At 42.0% G+C, this 23,461-nt stretch overlaps 1 protein-coding gene across 1 annotated transcript in view; it reads right to left on the bottom strand.

Moving 5' to 3' along the window:
* The window catches only part of CLSTN2 (calsyntenin 2), a 734,144-nt gene that overhangs the window by 21,764 nt on the left and 688,919 nt on the right, over positions 1 to 23,461 (bottom strand). Inside the window, exon 10 of the mRNA XM_075003853.1 lies at positions 1,398 to 1,564. Within this exon, the coding sequence (XP_074859954.1) occupies positions 1,398 to 1,564 (167 nt within the window). The remainder of the gene's footprint in view (positions 1 to 1,397; positions 1,565 to 23,461) is intronic.

Raw genomic sequence — 23,461 nt, 5'->3', positions numbered from 1 at the left:
TAGCAATGATGATTTGTTCCCAGGTGGAGGCCATGGAAATGTACAGGTAAATTTCCTCCCTAGTTAATTGTTTAATTCTCTGCTCTGCTTCAAAGGAAGGTTGTATTATGATTACCTGTGCTGCTAAAATAGCTCATTATTAGTGCACTGGCTGAATCCCCAAAATATGCCAAAATATGATTGTGCTGTTGATTAAAAAGATAATGTCTGGTACTTGGGAGCTGACAAATTTGTTAAAATATGCAGCTTAGGGAAGAGCATTTGCTATCTAACAGGCTTCTCAGTAACTAGAACTGTCATGGAATAGTCTGACAAATTTGTGTAAGCATAAAAGCATGAAAATTATATTCAAAATTCTACGCATATATTTCCGAGAAAACAGAAAAAATTATGACTGAAATCCCAGCCCCACTGAAGTCCTAGAATATCTGCCATTCACTTCAGTGGGGCCAGGATTTTGTCTCATACTAGATGGCTGCGTCTACCTGGGCATCTTCTGTGTACAGAACAGGCCTTTTTTCGACCAAAATTGCTGAGCAGCTACACAGCTACACAGCTAAAACGCCCAGTCGAGAGTTTTGATGACAAACTCAGCTGTTCAGTCGGCAGCATTATCCCTGTTCCCGATCAGGAATAGCGCCGCTGTCAACAGTGTTTTCTTGACAGATTGCCTGTGTAGACACGTCTGTTGACAGAGAGGGCTTCTGGTTCCCGGGGCAGCCCTGTTTGCAAAACTTTCAGGCAACTGTTCTGTTGACAGAAGGCAGGGCAGTCTGGCTGCTCTTTGTCGACAGAGTGGCTTTCTCTTTTGAGCTGCTTTTATGTGTATTATGCCATTGAAGACCAGAAGGCAACGCTTATATGCAAACGCAGTTAACGTTGTGTATGAAAATTTAATTTTTGCATTTCCTAACTTTTTTATGGTTATCCCCTCTTAGTGTCCTATTAATATAATTTGCCTTGTGAAATATATGTTGAATCTATTATTCCACTTGCCTGAGTTGCCACTATATGAAATCAAATTTCATTTTGGTTTTCTATTGCTTTAAAATTATTTCAGATCAAAATTCAACAAATATAGCAGTCTGTAGAACCATGCCTATTTGTTTAAAGAGTACTGTAACAGGGCTCTGACAGCATGACCTGGAAACTCTTGGACTGGCACCTAACTTTCAAAGTGTGTGTTGTTGAAGTAATGGAACCATTTTTCTATGCAGTATCACAGCTCCTCTCCCATTATGCTTATTCTTTGCATGAAATTATATGGGAAATTACATTTTATAAGGAATTATATTACTTCTAGGAGTACATCTGTACTGTGTGTACTCTACCTCGGGCTCTCCACTTCATAAATCAGATCTAAAGGTTATCAAAGACTATGTCAGTTCATCTCTCACCTTTATTCCTTGGCCGAGACTCTCAAGAGAATTAATATCTAGACCTTCCTTGCAGGCCTGCAAACAGGAAATCACTTTCTGACTCTCAATTTTGCCTGGCCGGATAGTGAGACTGGCAAGACTGCCATGGAAATACTGCGCAAATCTGGGTTTGGCGACTTCCCCTCCTAGAAGAAACACAATGCAAAATTATTCTGTTGATAATAGCCAAATACAGATATTCTAGTGACTCATCCTACAATATTCTAACATATAAATATAGATTTGATACTCATTTTAGGCAACTGCTGTTAATCTTCTGCAATCACACTTTCTATGGCTGAGTGAACGAAATCTCAACTAGAATATGCTTCATACTTTATTATGATGTCACCCAGGAATATCACTTTCTTTATGGTTTTGTCAGCATTTCCATGATAGTAAACCGCTATTTTCAGGGCTTTATAAACCTGCTTCAAAAATGTACATGTTGTTGAAACTTAGCACACACAGTCTCCAACCTGGAAAGTGAAGTTATTTCAGAATATTGGAATGAAAAGCTATTTGACCATTTTCAAAAGGATGCAAACAAACTAAACTAAACATAACACTTTTAATGAGATACGTATACAGCATTTTGTGCTTTCAGAAACATGGGATCAAATATGTGTGTGTACATATATTTATCTTTCATTGTTTCTAAACACTTGTCCATGACAACAATCTTAGGCAGCATGTGCATTTCTTTAAAAAATGGAATATTGTATCACATTAATTAAAAGTAAACTCCCGAAATTTAACTCAGCTATAAATTAACATCAGCATTGTCTGACCTCATACCTTTAGGCAAATTCTAGAAATCAACAAGTCTTGGCCTCTGGGGGACTATCATGAGAAGTGAATTCCAGAGTTTAGGTCCCTCCTCTGTGCACAGCCAGCCACTAGCCTCCAAACATGCTAATTTACCTCTAGATTTGACTGAGTTTGCTAAATAATTGCCATGAATGTGCAGAGGAAGGAAAAGAGGCCATTGGTCTGAATTCAAATCCTACAGCGCTTCAAACATCATTGATCCCCACCAGATGTAAATAAAAAATCATAGATGCATTGGCATACATTAACTAACTCATAAGGTAAACAGGCCACTTCATTCAAATTGGGTCATTCAAATACATTTTTGTCAAGGTCCACATTGCTTGGTTAAGGTATAGCCAAGATACAGTAAAATAGTAAAATGCTTAACAATGATGACGATAACAACATAAAATACAAAGATTAAGGGGTGTGTTCTAAAACATCTGGCAATCCAGATTTGGTCTCTGGTCTACCTTTTGACTGCCCTGGTCTATGTGAAATACAGCATCTGAGAAGTCTTCTAGTATAGCGTCATTTTTAGTGGTCAACAATAAATGTTAACATCCACCACTTGCAAGTAATTGAAGTTACTGAGCTATTCTACAGCTCTTTGTATTGATCTCCTTAGCTACGTCTACACGTGAAGCCTACACCGAAGTAACTTATTTCGATGTAGCGACATCAAAATAGGCTATTTTGATGAATAACGTCTACACGTCCTCCAGGGCTGGCAATGTCGACGTTCAACATCGACGTTGCGCAGCACCACATCGAAATAGGCGCTGTGCGGGAACGTCTATACGCCAAAGTAGCACACATCGAAATAAGGGTGCCAGGCACAGCTGCAGACAGGGTCACAGGGCGGACTCAACAGCAAGCCGCTCCCTTAAAGGGCCCCTCCCAGACACAGCTGCACTAAACAACACAAGATACACAGAGCCGACAACTGGTTGCAGACCCTGTGCATGCAGCATGGATCCCCAGCTGCAGCAGCAGCAGCCAGAAGCCCTGGGCTAAGGGCTGCTGCACACGGTGACCATAGAGCCCCGCAGGGGCTGGAGAGAGAGCATCTCTCAACCCCTCAGCTGATGGCCGCCATGGCGGACCCTGCTATTTCGATGTTGCGGGACGCGGATCGTCTACACGTGCCCTACTTCGACGTTCAACTTCGAAGTAGGGCACTATTCCCATCCCCTCATGGGGTTAGCAGCTTCGACGTCTCACCGCCTAACGTCGATGTTAATATCGAAATAGCGCCCAACACGTGTAGCCGTGACGGGCGCTATTTCGAAGTTAGTGCCACTACTTCAAAGTAGCGTGCACGTGTAGACATGACTCTTATTCTCTTCTGGTTACATTTCTAGACATTGATGACTAAATCCTTCAGATCCTCCTCCCCAACACTGCACTTGCTACAGGAAAAAAAAAAAAAGAAAGCAGTTACTTCATAGCTTATTTGACAGACAGACAGATAATACAATACACACTGATGGAATGGGGTTGGGGGAAGTATTTATAGACATAGGTTTTGAATTGCTTCATTGCCCATCTCACCATAGGCTTTTACATGCTTTCTTCAGCCAAAGAGCATCACCCTTTTTCTTTTCTGATGACGTCACATAGACCATCACTGTCTATCTCAAACAACCTACAGTGAGAAAAAATCAGTTCTGTTTTCTCATGCACCAATCTGTCCAGAATTTAGAAAAGTTTCTCCGGATGGATTTTTTGCAGGGTACAAGAAAATCTTCATTTTTTAAACCTCTCTATTTCAGGATTAATTTCTCCTGCACATTAGGCTCCTTCCAGTATATAACAAGTTCATAACAAAATGTAAATAATGGGTAGTATACCAAAAACACATTAATACTTTTCCCAAAAAGTAGTACTTGTGGAATTATCTTTAGGAACACCTACTGTTACTGAAGTAGGCAGGTATTTATTTACCATAAATATTTTTAAAATATCCATTATAATACATAAGAACACATTGAACTGAAATAAAATTAATTTTCCTTTTGTCAGCAATATTCTCAAGCAGAACATAACAGCAAACAAAATACACTCCAACACCCTACCCCTCCCAATCAGACAAAAGCTTTAAAAAAAAAAAAGCCTCAGATTTTGCTTTGATGTTTGGCATGTTCAGTCTTTAGCAGATTCCCGAACCGATCAAGCACCCCGGATGAAGGCCACTAGCTAAACTGTGGTACCGATTCTGGAATTTTAAACTTCATAAACCAAGAGCAAGATTTGGCTAACTGAATTGAATTGTTGTAATGTGATGCAATACAAAGCACAGTTGGACCCGAATGTCTCAGAGAGACTGATTGAAGAACTGAAAGAGATATCTCCACTGAGCATCGAGAGCATGACCGATATTTCGAAGGAGGAAGTGGAAAGAGCATTGAAATGACTTACGAACAACAAGAGCCCTGGAAATGATAAGATCACGGGAGCGATGATCAAATACAGCCGAGAGAGTATGATTCGGGAAATACAATGACTATGTAATATAGCATAGAAAGAAGGGAAGGCACCTAAGGAATGGACAAGATCTGCGCTAGTGACAATACACAAGAGAAGCTCACTGGAGTGCAAGACCCACAGAACAATTGCCCAAATGAGTCATCTAAGCAAGGTGCTGATGATGATACTGGTGGAGAGACTAAGATCGCAGATAGAGGAACATCTAGCAGTCTAGCAAGTGGGGTTCAGGAAATTTAGAAGTACCACACAGCAGATATTGGCATTAAGATTGATAGTGGAGAAAGGTCGACGAAAGAACAAGAACATAGACACTTGCTTCTTCAATTTTCAGAAGGCATTTTACAGTATAGATCAGAAAGTGACTTGGATGGTGTTCGAGTTGTACAGAGTGGATAGCAAACTGATATGGTTGTTGAAGGATATCAATGACAATACGGAGGTAGTGGTGAGAACATGCAGGGAGTTGGGATGTTGGTTTAGAACGAGTAGAGGTATAAAATAAGCAGATTTGATATCACCGAGTATCTTATCACGTATCTAGAGAGAGTAATGGACACGATCAAAGAAAAGATAGAAGGGATGTCTGTGCATAGGAAAAGAATTAACAACTGGAGGTTCATGGATGATACAGTTATCATTGAGGAAGATGAGGAGAAGCTAGCAAAAAGGGTGCAGGTGCTAAACAAGGAGGGTAAGCGATATGGACTGATTATGAACATTGATAAAGCATAAACAATGGTATTTGTAGATAAGAAAATAGGAAGAAAGATCAGTGTAGATGGGACTGAACTAGAGAATGTAGAGAACTTCACATATCTGGGGAGCAACATACCGTATGATCAAGATTGTAAGAAGGAAATAGTGACTAGAATAGTGAAAGCAAGAGCAAGTTGGAAGGTGATGGATAAGATCTGGAAATGAAAACCGATTAGCTTAGGAATGAAGCTGAGCATCTTGAAAATGTGTGTATTCATCAGCATGTTGTATAGACGTGAGACACGTTGATAGCAAAAGAGTCAAAGAGAAGGATATTGGCATTTGAGAAGAGTTGTTATAGAAAGATCCTGAGACTAGGATGGATGCAGAAGTTCACCAATGAGGAATTATATAGGAAGATACAGCTGAAAGAGAATCAACTGCAGAAATTTATACAATGCTACATAAAGCTATTCATGCAGATTTCCAGAATGAATGATGAACGAAAAATCAAGACCCTGGTATTTGGCAGAATAGACAGTTCGATTAGGACAGGCAGGCCACACAGAGAATGGTAGATGATATAGGAGATTGGAGTGGAGCTAGTCTACAGAAACTAAGCCACCCCACACTGGACAGGGAAAGATGGAAGGAAATAGTGAGAGAGGCATAAGACACCAACTGGTGCTGAGCCCGGGGTTGTTGATGTTGATGATGATGAATGTGATGAAGGATGAAAAGTATACGATTCTTGGATTAAAATTTATAACCCTTTAACTTGTATCAGAAAAGGAACTGGAAGTTAGGGCAATGGTGTCAGTTATGTGATATCTGCTTACAGTGACTCAGTACGTGGGCAACTTTCTTCTATACAAGATGGAGCTTCTGGCGACATTTCAAGAAACGCCAGCTCCAGTAACTGGGATGAACCACCATGGTCTTATCGGAACGTAACGACATTAAAGATGATCATTGTGTGCTCAGTCTTATAGAGGGATGGTTCAAGCCTCCTGGAGGGTCTGGAGAGAAGAGAGCAATGCACAGAATACTTTGCTTCTTATTAGTTTGTGTACAGGACCTTCACTTTCTAGTTTGTCACTTCACCGATTTGCCAGCTTCCCACGGATCAATCATACAGTTTCATCGCCCCTCATCAACTGAAATGCAGATATTGCAGGGAAACAAGCACGAACCTACAGGACCAAGTGGATGTATACAGAGGAGGATGAAGAAGGTATGATGCAATAATACTTCCCAGCATCCTTCCCTATTAGATTAGATGGAAAGTCTCACTGGGATCCTTTCTTAATAGTTTCTAATACTGTCTGATACTCTGTAAGTATATGTAAGAAAATAGGGCAATAACATCTACAATACAACATATTGTGGTTTATTACAACATATCATTTCAAGAAGTCTTTTCTGTGTCATTTATAATGCAATAATTAACCATGGAACAAACTGAACACATATAAAGAGAATGTCACTGTGCCAAATCCCCACGTATTAAAATAAACTGGCTTTCTAGAAAGAAAAGAATGATTATCTGGAGTGGTTACAACCTCTGAGGTATATAATTCTTGTTTTAAAAATCAACTTCATGCTGGGAATCAATGAACTTCCACAAACCTTCTGTGACTTGTCCATCACTATTAAAATAATTATTGTACCACAACTCTACATTCAGCAAGTAAAGGAATTAACAGCCAACCTATGATTAGCTTCTAGAGGTGCAGAAGAAGTAGAAAGGGTAAGAGAAGTATTTAACCTCTCATTTTCCTCTATGTAGGGGCTGCTCACAATGGCATTGATTGCATGGAGCTATGATTTTTAATGGAGCTAACCATGCCACAGATGGGTCACAGAAGGCCTAACGAAGCGGGGGTATTGACTGCTCACTATGAACTGCATTGCTATGACGTAGCAATGGCTATGTTCATCTCTGAATATGTGGAGCTTCAGGATGGGTTGAGAGTCTGAACTTCCTTCTCCCTCTTCCCCATTTATAAATGCACGAAATCAGGAAGCCAGTTTTCATGTAAGAAACCATGACCATTTCTTATAAATGTACTGTTAGAATCCTTGGTGGTGCAGAAATTCTAGAGGCTCCAAAAATATTTGAAGCAACATATTCAGCTATTACTCTGCTGTACTGCTTACACACAATGAAGCGGGTATCTATAAAAAGTGTATAGCTATTTCAAAGAACACTACAGAAAACCAGGACCTTTTAGAGTTACAGGTAATGAGATATAAAAATAAGCTGGAAACATTATGAAATGGAAGTTCAGGCTATGCCTTCTTCCATGCCAACACCAACATCTGAGCACAACTTCTTGGAACAGAAGAACTCTAAGTAAGCATAAAAGCTTGTCCCTCACCACCAGAAGTTGATTCAATAAAAGGTATTACTTCACCTACCTGGTCTCATCACAGCATAATTCAGCACATTATGCTCACAAACCCCTAAGTCTGATAACTTTGTTCATTTAAGCTTTACATTGCTGAAAAGCAGAACTGTATTCTCACTGGTTGTTTCCATTAGCAGAGGTGTGTTGTTTTTTTCATAGAGTGATATAACATCCATCAGAAACACACAGGAATGATTGTACCTGCATGCTTAGGAAGGAGAATATAGCTGACAGTTTGTTGAAAAAGACCAATGAATAAGCCTTCCATTTATTATTAAGCACTCAAGCACAGCTGAAGAGAAAATGATCACCTGTCAATCTTGTCCTCTCATGGTGAATACCAGTAATTTTGACACCATCATGGATCTTGTAACGCATAGACATTTTGTCATGTTTGTAGCTTAATCTTTCAACAATTCAGATACCTTCTGAAACCAATGAGTGTACAACTAATTGTGCACCTCTGCAGCCAATAATTGTTACTGCCATGCAAAATGAGGGAAATATACAACAAAACAAGAACCAAAACAAAAGCTTTCCTCAATTCTGAAGGCAACATGAATGCAATGGGTTAGTACTGCTCTGTTACAACTCTTTACTGTACCTTCAGTGAACTTAAATTATAGGTCTATAATATTCTTTTTTCCAAAGGTACAAAATAAGTGATCTGTGAAGAATAAAAATGTCCCACTTGCCAATAAATATTGCTAACTAGTAACACATAAAAACTCATTGCAAATGGAATTTCTAATAGTAGCATAGAATCCGGATGTGATTATGGATTGTAATAGGAATAAGAACAAGCATTTTTACTTGGGAGAAGGATAATATCCTTCTAAAGACACTTGTGGGGGGAGATCATTCTGATCTAGAGTTATCCTCATGTAACTCCGTTTAATGTCAGTGCTTTTGCTCTTAATTACGCTGGTACAGCTTAGATCAGAAGACCCATGCAGTTGAATTCAGTTACTTCATGATGGAATTTGTCTCATAATGCCTCCTAATACCTTTGACTCATAACACCTGAAACGAACACTTGCTAAGAAACATCCTGTGAAAATAAAATTTAGTGGGGTGGATAGGGAGTTGTTTCCAAGGAAGTTCTTTGTCTGTGACACTTTTAACCAAAACTGGAGTTTCTGTTGCAGCACTGAGTCCAAGCAACAATCTCTTGCATTTTTATGAAGGACATTGCAGACACTTCCCAAATGATACTATAGCAGTTACCATAAAGGAAGTCAAAAGTTTTGACAAAAGAGGTCTCGTGATGAACTGGATTACCTTAAAACTAGAGATTTTTAAACCCACGTGGCACAACCTAAGACGTTCTTCCTCTCTGGCATAGCATATGCAAATTCCTGTCCTTCAGGTTGTCTTGGGGTCAGCAGGCTGTCTAACTGAGCGAGATTACCTCAGCCAAATTCAGGGCAAGCTGTTCCTCATAGTCAGGTTGTCCTAGCCGCTTCACAGTTAAGCTCTATCAGATACTGATATTCTCTTCTGAGAGTCTGTAGCAGTAACACAGACTGAGAGAATAAGGACAGCACTTTATCTGACAGAATTCATTCAGTGATCTTGGTGGAAGCTCTACAGAGGGAGATGAATTAAATTTATACTTCTGTGTACTAATTCACCTAGGGAAATAGTTAAATATGGGGGCAGTACTCTGAGTTGTGTGACAGCAAATGGCAAAGGCTAGTTAGCTTCCTTCCTGTCAGCCAGGGAGTGCTGTTGATAATTCTGCAATTCATGCTCTGCTCATTCCCCAGAGATTAGTGATGGGCAACTCTCCAAGTGATTTTAGTTGTAGTGTCACTCCTTTTCTTTAATGTGTATGAGGCAGTGGGGATCACAGTATTGTTAATATGCTGATAGTACAACTGTGCATCACTTTTTTTTTTATCAGATCCAGATGGAGGCAATTATTTGCCTTCCCAAAGCATGCAGAAACAGTTAGATAGATGAGCTTTATCTGGCACGAACTCAACTCTCATAAAATGGAGTAGAGGACAACTGGCTGTGAGAGGCATTTGGAGAAACTAGTAAAGTCTGTTATTGCTCTCTGCATTGAGAGTGTCTGCCTTCCCACTGTCACAGTAGTTTCAGTTTCAGTTATGCCAGACGCCTCTCAATGCCTGGTTTCTCAGCTAGCCAGGAACACTTCTTTCTCTATTGGGAGGTGAAAAAAAAAATCTTACTTTCTGTCCTCTGGTGCAGCTTTTGCCACACTCACCTATGCCTTTCCTTCAAGCTAGACCAATGCAGTTCAAAAATCTATGCCATCAAATACCAGTGTGTGTCTGGAATGCAGCCAAAAACCATTGAGGCAAATGAGTGATGTTTCCACAGCACAACACAGTGTGGTGGAGGAGTTTCATACAAGCATTTTGGTAATGTGAACCCACCGGTAGGTTCTACTGAAAATGAAAGAGAGGATCTGGAGAAAACTGAAGGCATCATGACATATGAATGGTTAAAATGTGGCTCATCATCGATATACATAGCTCAGACTCTATACACAGTTTGAGGAAACTTGAATTGCTTTCCCTTGTGAACTGGAATCAAGTGACACACTTTGAAGGTATGAGCACTGATGTGTCCTTCAGCAGCAGTTCAGGTAGTTGCTTCAATACTGTCAAAATCCCACTCTCTCTATAAAAGAACAAATTTGCACAACAATGTCAGTTTTGATGCCCAGTCTCAGACCTCAATTAAAATATTCGATCAGTTAATCTGAAGGCCCTTCTCTTTGAAGCTGCCACTAAATATACTGAAAGTATCACAGAAGGCAAACACGATAGGTTTTTGCCTGAGTTGATGGCTCAAGACAACACCCAGCTGAGCTGTGATTCTTTTGCGATATTATAGATGTCAGTGCCAGACATCTTCCAGGTTCATGGGGGAGGGGGAGGGAGGTTACAACAAACAGTAAGAGTAAACTAAATGAAAAAAAAAACCTTGAACTGAAATTTATTTATAGGTCAACAGACAAGACAAAAACAACTTGCCTCAAAAATATAATGGTGAGTCTAAGTTTTGATGCACCAGCAGATCCCAAACAAACTTTTAGTGGGATTTTAAACAAAAAAGAAGTTAAGAAAAGAAAAATAAGACAGCTCAGCAGCCACCTGAAAGTGGAACACCTGATGGGGAAACAGCAACAGTAGCACCTGAGAGACTCATCCAATTCTGTCCATGAAACATGTTACTTCCAGGAGGAGAAAACCAGTTCAGGTCTCTCCAATTCCAGTGGAGATAAGTAACTGCTTTCAGCTTCTCTGCACAAGTGACACAGTGGAGATAGCTGGGGCTCATACCCCACAGGGAATGGATCAGAAGGAGATCCCATGGTTTCTAAGGCATGGGATGCGCAGTCCTAGTTATACGGGTTCTATGAACACGACCCCTAAGAGAAGACAGGTGGTGGTGATCAGAGACTCTCTACTAGGAGGGATGGAGTCCGGATCCAGAATCCCGGCAAGTTTCCTGTTTGCTGTGAGCTAGAATCCAGGAAGTTACAGAGTCTCTGCCAAAAATCGTCAAACCTGTAGATTGTTACCCCTTCCTACTTCTCCATGTAGGAACTAATGATTCAGCCAAGAGTGATCTTGATGAGATCATGGAAGGTTACCTAACCCTAGAAAGGAAGATCAAGGAATATGGAGCACAAGTGGTATTCTCGTACCTCTCCCTGTGGAAGGAAGGGGTCTGGGTAGGGATCGTCGAATTGCAGAGGTAAATGTGTGGTTGCGTAGGAGATGTTGCAGAGGAGGATTTGGTTGCTTTGACCATGGAATTCTCTTTCATGAACAGGGATTGCTGGGAAGAGATGGGATCCACCTAACCAAGAGAGGAAAGAGCATCTTTGCGAGCAGACTTGCAAACCTAGTGAGGAGGGCTTTAAACTAGGTTCATCGGGGGGCGGTGACACAAACCCTGAGGCAAGTGGGGAAGGAGAAGGGAACAATAAAGTTGGTTTCCTGGGTGAAGAGGAGAAAGTGGGCAAATCAAAACTTCTCTAAGGCGCTTGTACACAAATGCAAGAAGCCTGAGGAACAAAGAGGAACAATTAGAGGCCCTGGCACAGTCAAAGAAGTATGGGTTGGTTGGAATTACGGAGACTTGGTGGAATGATTCGCATAAGTAGAGCACGGCAATGGAAGGATATAAACTGTTTAAGAAGGACAGACAGGAGAGAAAAGGAGAAGGAGTTGTGCTCCATGTGAGGGAGCAGTATGATACCTCAGAGCTCCAGTATAAGGAGAAAGAAAAACCAATTGAGTGTCTTTGGGTTAAGCTTAGGGGGGGAAAACAACAGAGGCGATTTTGTAGTTGGTGTCTGCCGTAGACCGCCAGATCAGGGAGATGAGGTAGATGAGGACTTCTTCAGACAACTAAAAGAACATTCCAAATCACAGGCCCTGGTTCTCATGGGAAACTTTAGTCATCTGGACATTTGTTGGGAGAACAATACAGCAGCACACAGACAATCAGGAAGTTTTTGGAGAATGTTGGAGACAACTTCTTTGTACAAGTGCTGAAGGGACTAATGAGGGGCAGTGCACAACTTGGCCTGCTGCTCACAAACAGAGAAGAACTAGTAGGAGAAATAGAAGTGGGTGGCAACCTGGGCTGCAGGGACCATGAGATTTCAGGATCCTGATAAAAGGAAGAAAGGTGAACAGTAATATACAGACCCTTGATTTCAAAATAGCAGACTTCAACTTCCTGAGAGAACTGATGGGCAGGATCCATAGGGAAAAGAAGATGAAGGGGAAAAGAGATCAAGAGAACTGGCAGTATTTTAAAGAAATCTTACTGAAGGCACAGGAACAAACCATCCCACTGCATAGTAAGAAATGCAAATATGGTAGGCAACCAGCTTGGCTTAACAGGGAAATCCTTGGTCAGCTTAAACTCAGAAAGGATGCGTATAAGAATCAAAACATGGACAGTTGACTCAGGAGGAGTATAAATATATGGCTGGAGAATGCTGGGCAGTAATCAGAAAAGCGAAGTACAATTGGAACTGCAGCTGGCAAGGGATGTGAAGGGTAACAAGAAGGGTTTCTGTAGGCATATTAACAATAAGAGGGTTATCAGGAAAGGTGTGGGAACATTACTGGATGAGGGGGGGTAACCTAGTGAAAATGCCTCAGTCTTCACAGACAAGGACAGCGCCCATACTACGGTGCTAGACAATGCGGTATGGGAAGGTGGAGGGGAGCCCTCTGTGGGAAAGGAACAAGTTAAGAGCTACCTAGAAAAATTAGATGTACACAAATCCACGGATCTGGATTTAATATACCCAAGGGTACTGAGGGAATTGGCAGATGTCATGGAGAGACTGTCTAAGAATGACTACAGGAGAAAGGGATCTAGGGGTTATAGTGGACCACAAGCTAAATATGAGTCGACAGTGTGATGCTGTTGCAAAAAAAGCAAACATGATTCTGGGATGCATTAACAGGTGTGTTGTGAACAAGACATGAGAAGTCATTCTTCCACTTTACTCTGCGCTGGTTAGGCCTCAGTTGGAGTAGTGTGTCCAGTTCTGGGCACTGCAGTTCAAGAAAGATGTGGAGAAATTACAGAGGGTCCAGAAAAGAGCAACAAGAATGATTAAAGGTCTTGAGAATGTGAACTATGAAGAAAGGCTGAAAGAATTGGGCTTGTTCAGTTTGGAAAAGAGAAGATTGAGGAGAGACATGATAGCGGTTTTCAGGCATCTAAAAGGGTGTCATAAGGAGGAGGGAGAAAACTTGTTCTTTTTGGCCTCTGAGGATAGAGCAAGAGGCAATGGGCTTAAACTGCAGCAAGGGAGGTTTAGGTTGGACATCAGGAAAAAGTTCCTAATTGTCAGGGTGGTCAAACAGTGGAATAAATTGCCAAGGGACGTTGTGGAATCTGCATCACTGGAGATATTTAAGAACAGGTTAGACAGATGTCTATCACGGATGGTTTAGACAGTACTTGGTCCTGCCATTGGGGAAGGGGGCTGGACTCGATGGCCTCTTGAGGTCCCTTCCAGTCCTAGTATTCTATGATTCTTAGAGATTGGGAGATATCCTGGATGACTGGAAAAAGGCAAATGTAGTGCCCATCCTTAAAAAAGGAAAGAAGGACAATCCAGGGAACAATAGACTAGTCAGCCTTACCGCAGTCCCTGGGAAAATAGAGGGGATCATCAAGGAATCCATTTTGGAGCACATGGAAGAGGGGAAAGTGATCAAAAGTAGTCAACAGGGATTCACCAAGGGCAAGTCGTACCTGACCATCTGATTAACTTCTATGATAAGGTAACAGGCTCTGTGGACATGGGGAAGTCAGTGGATATGATATACATTGACTTCAGCAAAGCTTTTGATTCAATTTCCCACAATATTCTTGCCCAGAAGTTGAGGAAGATGGATTGGATCCATGGACTATAAGAAGAATAGAAAGCTGGCTTGACGGTCGGGCTCAACAGGTACTGGTAAATGGCTCATTATCTGGATGGTGGTTGGTTTCAGGCAGAGTGCCCCGAAGCTCGGTTCTGGAGCTGGTGTTGTTCAACATAGCTGCGTCTACACGTGCACGCTACTTCGAAGTAGCGGCACCAACTTCGAAATAACGCCCGTCGTGTCTACACGCGTCGGGCGCTATTTCGAAGTTAACTTCGACGTTAGGCGGTGAGACGTCGAAGTCGCTAACCTCATGAGGAGATAGGAATAGCACCCTACTTCGACGTTCAACGTCGAAGTAGGGACTATGTAGATGATCCGCGTCCCGCAACGTTGAAATTGCTGGGTCCTCCATGGCGGCCATCAGCTGGGGGGTTGAGAGATGCTCTCTCTCCAGCCCCTGCGGGGCTCTATGGTCACCGTGGGCAGCAGCCCTTAGTCCAGGGCTTCTGGCTGCTTCTGCGGCAGCTGGGGATCTATGCTGCAGGCACAGGGTCTGCAACCAGTTGTCAGCTCTATGTATCTTGTGTTGTTTAGTGCAACTGTGTCTGGGAGGGGCCCTTTAAGGGAGCGGCTGGCTGTTGAGTCCGCCCTGTGACCCTGTCTGCAGCTGTGCCTAGCATCCCTATTTCGATGTGTGCTACTTTGACGTGTAGACGTTCCCTCGCTGCGCCTATTTCGATGTTGGGCTGAGCAACGTCAAAGTTGAACATCGACGTTGCCGGCCCTGGAGGACGTGTAGACGTTATTCATCGAAATAGACTATTTCGATGTCGCAACATCGAAATAAGCTATTTCGATGTTGGCTGCACGTGTAGACGTAGCCCATCTTTGCTAATGACCTGGATGTGGGACTGGATTGCACCCTCAGCAAGTTTGCAGATGACATTTAGCTAAGGGGAGAGGTTGATTCGTTGGAGGGTAGAGATAGCATCCAGAGTGACCTGGATAAATTGGAGGATTGGGCCAAAAAACCCTGATGCAGTTCAACATGGAGAAGTGTAGAGTCCTGTACTTGGGAAGGAAGAATCCCAAGCATTGTTATAGGCTGGGGATGGACTGGCTAAGCAGCAGTACAGCAGAAAGGGCCTAGGGATTATGGTGGATGAAAAGTTGGATATGAGTAAACAGTGTGCCCTTGTAGCCAAGAAGGCTAATGGCATACTGGGATGCATTCGGAGGAGCACTGTGAGCAGATCTAGAGAACTGGTTATTCCCCTCTACTCAGCACTGTTGAGGCCACATCTGGAATATTGTGTCCAATTTTGGGCTCCCCGGTATAAAAGGCATGTGGACATGTTGGAGCACATCAGCAGAGGGCAACAAAAATCATTAAGTGGCTGGAGCACATGACCTATTAGGAGAGGCTGAGGGATTTGGGCTTATCTGGTTTACAGAAGAGAAGACTGAGCGGTGATTTAATAGCACCCTCAGCTTCCTGAAGCGGAGCTCTAAAAAGGATGGAGAGAAACTGTTCTCAGTAGTGACAGATGGCAGAACAAGGAGCAATGGTCTGAAGCTACAAAAAGAGAGGAGTAGGTTGAATATTAGGGAAACCTGCTTCACCAGGAGGGTGGTGAAGCACTGGAATGCGTTGCCTAGAGAGGTGGTGGATTCTCCATCCTTAGAGGTTTTTAAGTCACAGCTTGAAAAGGTCCTGGCTGGGATGATTTAGCTGGGATTGATCCTGCTTGAAGCAGGGGGCTGGACTAGATGATCTCCTGAGGTCCCTTCCAGCCCGATGATTCTATGAACTGAAAGAAATTAAGGCATGGCTATTTGTGGCCATGACAGGGATGATTCCAGCAAATAGGGGGTCTGCTGCTAAAATTTCAGATTATGGATTGGGAGTTTGAGATTTGACTGGGGATTGAGAAAACTAAATGTTGGCTATTGTGTCAACAATGGGTGTATTTTTGAATGGATGTAGTGGACTAATAGAGTTTTCTCCTATATAGGAAGAGGAGGAACCAACTCTGTATCCAGGCTCAGTGAGGGAACCTGGTGTCCTAGCAATTCAATGTACCATCCAGATATCTCAATCAACACAAATTGCATGCCAGACCATTCAACAGGAGCTAATTTTAATTAACATCACGCTACCATTTCAACCTGTCCTTGGTGTGGTATCAGCTTCTCACAATTTCTAATTTTGTATTCTGTTTCTCAATGAAGATCACAATTCAGCCTAAATTCTGTACACAGAGCCACTATACTATACACCTACTCCCGTGGTAACATCCCAGAGCCTGGTGCACATTCTGTGTAGAGAAAATACAACTAAATTAGAGGCAAGTAGCTACACTGAACATGAAGTCAACTCTAACAGAAAATACCAATACTCAGGCTGCTTCTTTGATTCTGTTTTTGGCTGTGTATGTGACGGTAAGCAAGCATTGCAAACAGAGGCTTGCTGTACTGCATTTTTCTGGTCCTAATGTGACGAAAGTTGAGTGACCCAAAAGGAAAATGTCGAGATCTCCTCTACAACAGTAGCAAATGCATCTGTGCTCAAATATTCGTGGCCAGACTGTGTGCTGTAGCTGAAATCTGCTTTGAACAAAAGGGAAAAAGGATTTATGGTGCTGACTCTTTGCTCAGCTCCACGCTGCTGCCCAGTTTGGAGTAACTCATTAGCTGCTCTAAACATACCTTGTCTCTTATGGCCCCCTGAGACATTAGTTGTCAAGACAGGGAAAGGGGGCATACACCATTCTCGAACACATACCTTATGCTGGGGCTGCAAAATAGGAGGCTAGAAGCTGGCTCTACAACCACTGACATCTCAAAAACAGGAAATCTTGAGAGGTGCAGGCTCCCTTCTCTTGGTGTTTTTAAGTCTACCAGGCATCTAAAATACTGTCACCAACTTAAAAGCAGTCAAGTAGCACTTTAAAGACTAACAAAATAATTTATTAGGTGAGCTTTCGTGGCACAGACCCAATTCTTCAGACCATAGCCATACCAGAACAGACTCAATATTTAAGGCACAGACAACCAAAAACAGTAATCAACATGGACAAATCAGAAAAAAAATTATCAAGGTGAGCAAATCAGAGAGTAGAGGGCCAGAAGCAGTGGGGGTGGGGGAGTCAAGAATTAGATTAAGCCAAGTATGCAAACGAGCCCCTACAGTGATCCAGAAAATGCCAATCTTGGTTCAAACCATGTGTTAATGTGTCGAATTTGAATATGAAAAAGAGTTCAGCAGCCTCTCTTTGAAGGGTGTTGTGAAAATTTCTCTTCCATAACATGCAAACTCTTACGTCATTAACAGAATGGCCCACTCCATTCAAATGCCGACTAACAGGTTTGTGGATCAGGAGTGTTTTTATGTCTGTTTTGTGCCCATTAACTCTTTGTCTAAGAGAGTTTGAAGTCTGTCCAAAGCATCTGGGCATTGTTGGCACATAATGGCATATAAGATGTTAGCTGAGGAATAAGAGAATGTGCCCATGATTCTGTGAATAACCTGCTTAGGTCCAGTAATGATACCTCCAGAAAAGATATGTGGACAAAACTGGCAGCGGGCTTTGTTGCAAGAAAAAGTCCCAGGACTGGTGTTCCTGTGGTATAGACTGTGATTGTTGGTGAGAATCCTCATAAGGTTGGGAGGTTGTCTGTAGGAGAGAACAGGCCTGTCACCAAAGGCCTTCTGGAGTGTGGCATCCTGATTAAGGATAGGTTGTAGATCTTCAATAATTTGTTGCAGTGGTTTGAGTTGGGGGCTGTAGGTGGTGACCAGTGGTGTTTTGTTCTTGGCTGTTTTGGGTCTATCTTGGAGTAGCTGGTCTCTGGGTATTTGTCTGGCCCTGTTGATATGTTTTTTTTTTTATTTCTCCTGGTGGGTAATTCAGGTTTATGAATATTTGGTAAAGATCTTGTAGTTTTTGGTCTCTGTCAGTAGGATCAGAGCAAGTGCAACTATACCCAAGGGCTTGACTGTAAACAATGGATCTAGTTATCTGTGCAGGTGTCAGTAGAAATCAGAAACTACATATGCATTTCGGTGATTGTTATGTCAATTGGATTTCTTGAAATGTGAGATTATTCCACAAAAAGATTCTATAACAGTTCAAGTTTTCATCTGGACTATGCGGAAAGGAAGAAATAAGACCACAAAAAAATAAAAGCACCAAAATTACTTCTCTCGGGACTTTCTACTGTATTTATGCTTACATTATTTTCCTGGTATCAGGCTTGTCTTTGAAAATTTGCCCTTCTTGTACAGTGCAATCAACACAAGTGAATTACCTCATCTCTCATCACAGATTCCAAGATACCAGAATAAGGTGCAGTATTGGAAATAATGACTTTAAGCTATGATAAACTATAGTATCACCTTGTGACAGTAATTAATGTGTCACCACTCTACTGACAAGAAGTAGGGAATGGTACATAAAAAAACAGTCAGTTCCAGAGAAGAGTATGAAATTGGGACTTTATCTTTTCAATGAAACTTGGCAGAAGTTCACACTCCTTGCTACAGTGGCCAGTTAGATTATTGAGTTTTATAACTTGCTCACTTTTCCAACTGGCTTTACCACAGAATGATTGATAGCAATGAAGGGATCAAAGTGATAACCTATGAACTTTGTTTAATGGAAGTAATTTCTCACTCTGCAAAGGGTTCATTTGCTGCAGCCTCAGATGAACGGAATCCCAATGGGCTTGATCACAAGAACCTTCCTACCAGGGCAAAATGGTGGGAAATTTAACTACAGGACAAACTATCCTCATTTGTTTGGACTGTTTAGGAACAAGAAACAGCAACTGAAAGGGAGGAGAGAAGAAGAACAATCTTGTTGGTAAAGACCAGGACAGGGAGTCAGGCAATCTGGTTCTATTTCCTGCTCTGATGCAGATTTGCTTTGTAACCTTAGGCAAATCACATATTCTCTCTATGCTTCAAATCTTCCATCTATAAAGTAGGGCAAATTATAATTGTCTGCCATGGAAGGATGGCAACAGTCTTAATTCACTGATATTGTAAAGGGTTTAGAGAGCCTCGGGTGGAAGAGCCTATATAAGAACAAAGTATTTATTATTTGTATAGGAGAGGAGACTGACAGTGTCACTCCAAGATCATGAGTAGTAAATGTGGGACCACACATCAATAATAAAACCCACATGCTTTATTTACACAGGAACACATCAATGGAAGTAAGACTAAATCTCCAATTTAGAAAACTCCAAACATGACAGGTTCTCAAGAACTTCCACCACACAAGACTTTGCACCCCCAGGCCATGTCTACACTACTTCTCCCTTTCAGAAGGGATATTTAAATGACATGGATCAACACGCATTTTGGAAATAAGGGAATTTCGAAGTACGGGGTTCATTTCAAAGAGCCCATGTCCACAAGGCCAATTTGCGTTTCAAAAGCAGCACTTTTGAAGCGCAACTGACCATCATTATGCTAATGAGGTGCTGAATATTCATATCAGCACCTCATTAACCAGTTCTGATCCATGTTATTTAAATACCCCTTCCAAAAGGGAGGGGTAGTGTAGACACAGCCCCAGTCTTAGGAAATAAAGCCATATGAATATCACTAACTGTTTTTAAATGAATCGTCCTTCAGTCACTATACCCTTCATTGCTTCTATAATTAATTTTTAATTTAAGAGGGCGTCATTTTTATTTGCATTCAGTTAAGTTTGACTGTTGCATATTTTATTTTAATAATTATTACAACTTGTGACACTTATGCCTATGGCCAGTGCCCTCTAACCCTCATATTTCTCATCCGTGTCTACTTGTGATATCACATATAAAGCATGCCTTGGGAGATAACAAGGGAAAGAGCAGCACAAAGTCATTTCTCTGTCCATATATGTATATGGATGTGAAGTTGTGAGAATGGCGTTGTATGGTTTTCACTAAAGCATACTGTAACTTGGGAATGGGCCAGACATTAGCTGCCCAGAGACAACAGGCAGCCACCCATGGCCATTGGACAGCGGGGAGCTTCATCTGGATGACTCACATGAGCTACACCGCAGGGATTGCTCGATCTTACTCATTGGACATGCCTGGACTTGCATTCTCCAAGCACATGGACTGAGGGTATAAAACAGAATGCATTGGCCACATACTGGACCTTTCCCCTCCAGCCACCTAAACTGCAAGTCACCAGGACACTGAGAAGGCTGACGAGTCCAACTGAGGGGACTGGCCCAGGTTTCAGGCATTGAAAACCGTGTACTAGGGACTGCAATATATCCCATGGAATGAGAAAAACTGCTTGATCTGGTTGTTGCTCAATCTAATGGGTTGAGAGCTTAGACAGTGTGTTTATATTTAATTTTACGTTGGTAACTACTTTGACTTTTTACTTACCACTTTTTGTCACTTCAATTCTATCTCTATAGTCAGTAAAATTTGTTTACTGTTTATCTTTACCAGTGATTTTATATGAGGTGTTTGGCAAATCTGCTCCGGTTCTACAAAAGCTGGTGTATGTTCACTTTCTATTCATGAAGTGGTGAAACAATTAATAATTTTTTACTGCTCTTCTTAAATAGTGCAGGGCATTATATTCCTGGGGTGCAGCGCTGGGAGCTGGGGGAATTGGCTGGTGCCTTTCTCTATGTGATCCATGGGTGGCTTTAGGAGCATTCATGCAATCGAGCTGGGTGTGTGGGGCTCTTCATGAGTTAAGCTGAGTGACAGCAGCACCTGGAGGGGTATGTTGCTAGTCACTCACAAGGCCTGGTGAGAAAGAGCCCAGGCTGCAGAGAGTTAAGAGGGCACAGCAGTCCCATGGTACCAGGCTGCACCCTGGAGATCCCATCACACAGTCAAACAATTTTTAAGTATGCAATGTTTTATGTGATGTAAAATGTCTTTATTTTTGGTATTTCTATTAATTAAAATATTTTTAATCCAGTCTGATTTAAATGTGTGTAATTCTCATAGGGCTATAGTGTGACTTTATGATGCCAGTCCTTCAACAAGCTTTGTATGGAGCTGCACTACTAGAGTGATGCTCTCTCTACTATGCGAGGGAAGCATGCCTACTGCTACACCCTGACGGGGTGCGTAGTGGTTTGTTGGCAGCTGAGCCATTGCCACATTTGCTTCCAGGAGAATGTCCTCAGTGGCGTCTCCCCTGTGCCTTTAACACCCAGGGAGAAGTCTATCTCACACTCAGTGAGAAAGTGAAATGAACTTCCCTTAACACTAAAGGGCTGTGTCTACACTACAAAAATAACTTCAAAGTTCAACTTCGAAGTAATCAACTTTGAAGTTGAGGGTCTACACACACCCTACTTTGAAGTTAAACTTCGGAGTAGGACACTGCTCTGTTCCTGGGAATGGAAGAAGGACTTTGAAGTTGGGCTCGAAGAGAAAAATGCATGTAGACTCTCTGCTGGCTACTTCAATGTAGTGCCTAACTTGGAAGTTAACTTTGAAATTAGTTCCCAGTGTAGATTGACCCAAGGTGTAACCGATCACAGCTTCCACCAGGAATGGGCTTTTAAAGAGTTGCATTTGAGTCAAATCCCATTCCCTAAATGTTCACAGGAAAAGCGCAATTCTCATATGCAGAATTTATCATTTGGGATCCAATTTCGTTATCTTTCTATTGAGTAGTACCTTAATTCCTGTATATCCTCATTGGAAATAATGAGCCTGCCTCGGAAGGAAGGTGCTACTCACCTTAAACAAGGCTGCGAGAAGTATGGCCCCTTTTCTACTGTGGAACAGTAAAAATACGTGCTAAAAAGTTACTTATTTGCAGATAATTCTGACTATATTTTGGAAAAGTAGGAAATAAAAGTATAAAGGGAATCTTTATATATGTGACTCTATATATGTTCTTAAAATGTCCTTGTTGCCACAATATCTGATAACCAGCTGTACATCACACAGCTGGATGAGGGACAAAAAGGGCAAAACAATAGGTTTTTCTTATTTGTTTGTCCGGTTAGGTTTCCACTTCATAATTCCCTTTAGGTCAGGATATGTGGACAATGAATTCGCAATTACAGATTCCTATAGCATCTTCATTTGAAAATGTAGCAAGCTCACTATTTTGCTCACTGTAAATGCTCAGAAGGATTCAGCAAAAATTCTCAGTAGAAACTGGATCAAATCCTGTTAGAAATCCAATTACAGGTGTCAGGATTGCAGACAGAGCACTTCATGATTCCACCATCTGTGCACTTTAGCAATAACAAAAATGAAATTTGAATGATATACTTGGCAAAAAGGTTTGTGAATCTGATGAGGAAAGTGAAAAGCAAATATGAAAGTGAACTGCTGAGAATTAATCCCCTATCTAAATGCTTAGTCTTAAAGCAATACTAGAATTACAATTCTCCCATAATTTTCTCACTGGAATGCAAAATCAAATGAAATCTATGAAGACTGACACTAGCAGAGAAGATAGCAGCTTTCATTAAGTCATTTCAGCCAAGTCTACACTACACCTCCTCCATCGAGATAACCTATGCAACTTCACCTATGAAAATGGCATAGCTGAAGTTGACATACTTTCCATCATGTCTTCCATGTGGCAAGGCTGGTGGGGCAGCTCTCCTGTTGCCTCTTGCTATTCTTCTTGAACTGGTGGAGTTGATGGGAGAATGCTCAGAGGTCAATTTATCGCCTCTAAGCAGATGTGACACATCTAATGCAAGTGGATTGACCAGTGCAGTATCAATCCATCATGTAATAAAGACAAGACTTTAGACTATGAGGATTCTTTGGACCAGTTCAAACTTACACTCAAGTAAATCAGGATGAAAGAGAAGTTACTCACCATAGTAACGACGGTTCTTCGAGATGTGTCCCCGTGGGTGCTCCACGATAGGTGTCGGGCTCGCCCCGGTGCCACAGATCGGATCTTTCCAGCAGTTTCTGCCGGACCGCGCATGCGCCGGCACGTGCCACTCCCCTGCGCGCTCCCGGCCACGTGCGCGATCCAGTCCCCGCCAGTTCCTTGACCAGCCGCCTCGGATGCTCCTGAAAAACACTGAACACAGATCCGAAGCGGGGAGGATGGGCGGGTGGTGGAGCACCCACAGGGACACATCTCGAAGAACCATCGTTACTACGGTGAGTAACTTCTCTTTCTTCCTCGAGTGTCCCCGTGGGTGCTCCATGATAGGTGACTACCCGGCAGTAACCCAAGAAAGGAGGTGGGTAATCGGGTTATGTGCAGCTTGCCCCCGAAAGG

Source organism: Carettochelys insculpta, chromosome 10, assembly GCF_033958435.1.
Source record: "Carettochelys insculpta isolate YL-2023 chromosome 10, ASM3395843v1, whole genome shotgun sequence".
Lineage (NCBI taxonomy): Eukaryota > Metazoa > Chordata > Testudines > Carettochelyidae > Carettochelys > Carettochelys insculpta.
The sequence above is the reverse complement of the archived record's forward strand: the minus strand, read 5'-3'. Positions and strand labels throughout refer to the sequence as shown.